Source organism: Mandrillus leucophaeus, unplaced genomic scaffold (assembly GCF_000951045.1).
Source record: "Mandrillus leucophaeus isolate KB7577 unplaced genomic scaffold, Mleu.le_1.0 Scaffold249, whole genome shotgun sequence".
NCBI classification, from domain to species: domain Eukaryota; kingdom Metazoa; phylum Chordata; class Mammalia; order Primates; family Cercopithecidae; genus Mandrillus; species Mandrillus leucophaeus.
This window is the reverse complement of record NW_012102576.1, coordinates 472548-475950: the sequence shown is the minus strand read 5'-3', so window position 1 is coordinate 475950 and position 3403 is coordinate 472548. Positions and strand designations below refer to the sequence as shown.

General features: G+C 32.3%; 1 protein-coding gene across 2 annotated transcripts in view; it reads left to right on the top strand.

Annotated features, from left to right (window-relative positions):
* Positions 1-3403, top strand: part of LOC105541981 (pregnancy zone protein) — a 63007-nt gene that overhangs the window by 12841 nt on the left and 46763 nt on the right. For both annotated transcript variants that reach the window (XM_011983306.1, XM_011983305.1), the window contains 3 exons: positions 2139-2250; positions 2576-2690; positions 2829-2938. In XM_011983306.1, the coding sequence (XP_011838696.1) occupies positions 2139-2250; positions 2576-2690; positions 2829-2938 (337 nt within the window). The remainder of the gene's footprint in view (positions 1-2138; positions 2251-2575; positions 2691-2828; positions 2939-3403) is intronic.

Here is a 3403-nt window from a genome sequence, read left to right as displayed (position 1 = left end):
TAATATAATCTAAAGGGTGCATAGCTTGTTCCCGAAAATAAAGTGGCAACATAATGAATTCATGAGACTGGAAATCTTCAGGTCATGACAGCAGAGCTAATTCTAATAAAAGAGGCAGAATACAAGTTTTCAGTTGAGAAGGAATAAAACATTCTTCTAGATTAATACTCATTTTCCTTCACTGTGAAGCAGATTGAAAAGAAAAGATAAGATAATGAACCAATTTAGTTTAATGTCCAAAGTGATTGCATTACATAAGGGTACCAGAATATTCTATGACTGCAAAACTCATTTTGTTACCTATTTTACAGCCTTCAATGGCAACCTATTTTGAGCAATTTGAAAAAGGGAATTAAGGTTCTATAGAGGAGAAAATTACAGCAATTCCAGTTACATAAATGTAACTAACTCAATAAAATACAGTCTTTCCTCTAGAATTCATCAGCAGATCAGCACATAGATGAAATAAATCCACACAAAGACAGTTCCCATTGATAACCTTGCTATTTATAAAATAGATGGCAGTATTCTTCATAATGTCAAAGACTTGATTATTTGGAAAAAAAAAAAAAAAAAGCCAATGTCACTTCAAAACAACAAGGTACAACTAAACAAAACCTGAACCCTGAAATTTAAGAAAAATGTTTTTTATTAAGTACATTCCACCAATTCTTATATGTATGTCTGTAACATACCATATGTGGTTCAACTCACACTAAGTAGGAATTTGGTTTCTGCCATATACTTTCTACTTTATTTCTCTATGAGCAATGTATTATTTTGAATTAAATATACATATGTACATTTATATTTAATTTAGCCTTCAGTATTTTGTTTTGACTTTGTAGTAGGATGAGCATGCTTAAGAAAATGCAATAGGAAATTTATTTACTGCATAAACCATGTGAATCTCAAATGTGACAATATTTTCTTATTTCTCAGAATGCAAGCTAATAGTGGAAAGCAAAGAAAGGAATACATCTATATGATTAGACAACATGATAACAGAGACTAAAGGTATGTGGAAAAATTCTGGAACCCATGTCTTCAAATGCACCTCTCTACATTCTTTCCATATATGACAGCATGCTCAAAAGACAATATTTTACGTATACAAAATTTTATAAATACAGTCTAAATCTTAATAAAGAACAAGCTTTTGCTTTTATTGGTTCTCTCTGGTTCCTAGTTCATTCATTTATCTTCTTATCTTTTTTCTTTCCTTTTGTCAATTTTCTGTAGTTTTTTGTGTTAATGCTTACCCTAATTATTTTCAAATTAAGCTACAAGTGAACCTCTACATAACTTTCTTTGGCAACTTTGATGAGTAAAACTTTCACCATCATTCAACTCTAAATAGGTTGCTATATCCATTGTCATTTCTTCCTTAATTCTCATGTAGCAATACTTTTTTAGTTTACAATACAGGGAATCTTTCTAAATGGTTTTCTATTCTTGATTTCGAATTTAATGTACTATGTTCAGAGAGCACACTCTGACCTTCACAGGGACTTCTTTTGAGACCTAACACCTGACCAATGTTTATAACTTTTTCATGTATCCTTAAAAAAAATGCATATTTTCTATTTTGAGGTCCAGGTCAAGCCATTAGTTTTGTTCAAAATCGTTACACTACTATTTGGTCTACTAACTTCTGATAAAGGTTTATTAAGAATATCCTATTATGATTATGAATTTGTCAAATTTATCTTATAATTATGTGGAATAAGATAATAATTATAAGATAAATTTGACAAATTCATAATCATAATGGTTGGTTATATATAAATCTATATTTATATTTAATAAATATGTAAATCTATATTTATAAATATATAGATATAAATATATAGATATTTATATAAACATACAGATATCTATACAAATATGTAGATATAAATATATTACACATATTTAATCCCAAAGAGAATGTGGTGCTCCTGTGCAGTCAAGTTGCAAAGGTTTTGATGGATAACATTTCCTGAGGGAGACATTTTCCAGACAGGTTGCTACTCGGTGGGCAGCCAGATTTGATAAAGATGTGGGGGGAACTCTAAAGAGGAGCAGTTCTGTGGAGGAGTGGTAGTGGAAAATGCCAATAACCATTCTCAATTCCTGATTTATTTCTCATGTGCCAGATACACCTATGGGAAACCTGTCCCAGGACTTGCAACTGTGAGCCTGTGTAGAAAATTATTTCATGTTCCTAACTGTGATAAGCACGAGGTCTGTGAGGAATTCAGTCAACAGGTTAGTAGGCGGTATTCTCCCTCAGTGCTATCGCTGTTTACAACCAGTGAGACTCCATTTTACTAACTAGAAAGAGGGCATCAGGACAAGCCTGTCCCAAAATATCCCCCGCCAAAAAAGAAATTTCTGTTCTTAGTCAGCAAGATTCTCATTTGGATGACTAACTTTGGAGGTTACAAGGCAGATATGAGTATTAAGTTCTTGAAGGTCAATTAACATGCTTAATGCAAAAAAAGGTTTTCTTGTCATTAGAGAGAGAAGAATAGATTGAGTGACTGTTGATCTTAATCAGTTTGACATTTATTGTTTTCGGCATTTTTCTCAGCTCAACAGCAATGGCTGCGTCACCCAACAAGTACACACCAAAATGCTCCAGATTAAAAATATGGGCTTTGAAATGAAGCTTAGAGTGGAAGCCAGGATCAGAGAAGAGGGAACAGGTGTGAGTAATGAATGAACATAGGGAATAAAACAATAAACATTAGTTTACTTTCCATAACAAAATAAAGGTCATTTGTAAGAAAGAAATTTTATGACTAAAGTAACTTCTAAAAGTACTGACTCTTTCTATTTTTCAGATCTGGTAGTCACTGCAAACGGGATCAGTGAAATCACAAACATTGCATCCAAACTCACATTTGTGAAAGTGGATTCACACTTTAGACAAGGAATCCCCTTTTTTGGACAGGTAGGATATATCGTAATGCACAGGTAAGCAAAGTGCCCAGTTACACTTAAGCACAGGACACAGTGATGTAGCCCACACTTGATTAGTGTTATCAGTTAATTAATATGACCAAAACTATGAAACCAAGGGGAAATATTTTCCTTTCTAAACATCACTGATGAAACGAACAGACACATACTAAATGATTATGAGAATCAGAGATACTATTTTAATATGTAGCTAATAAAGATACTTAATGTAATGTGACTTAGTTATTATATCAAACCTCTTCTTTCATCCAGTTTAGAATAAATGATATTTCTGTCATGACCCAGGCAGCATCAGAATTTTCAGAGTTTGTAATATTTATGGCTGTCAGTGTCCTTCTTCTATCTGTTGTTCTCTTTTGACATAAACAAATAAGTCTTTAATTTTAGGCATAGGTATTAAACTAGTGTGCATTTCATGGTTATTATTATTATTATC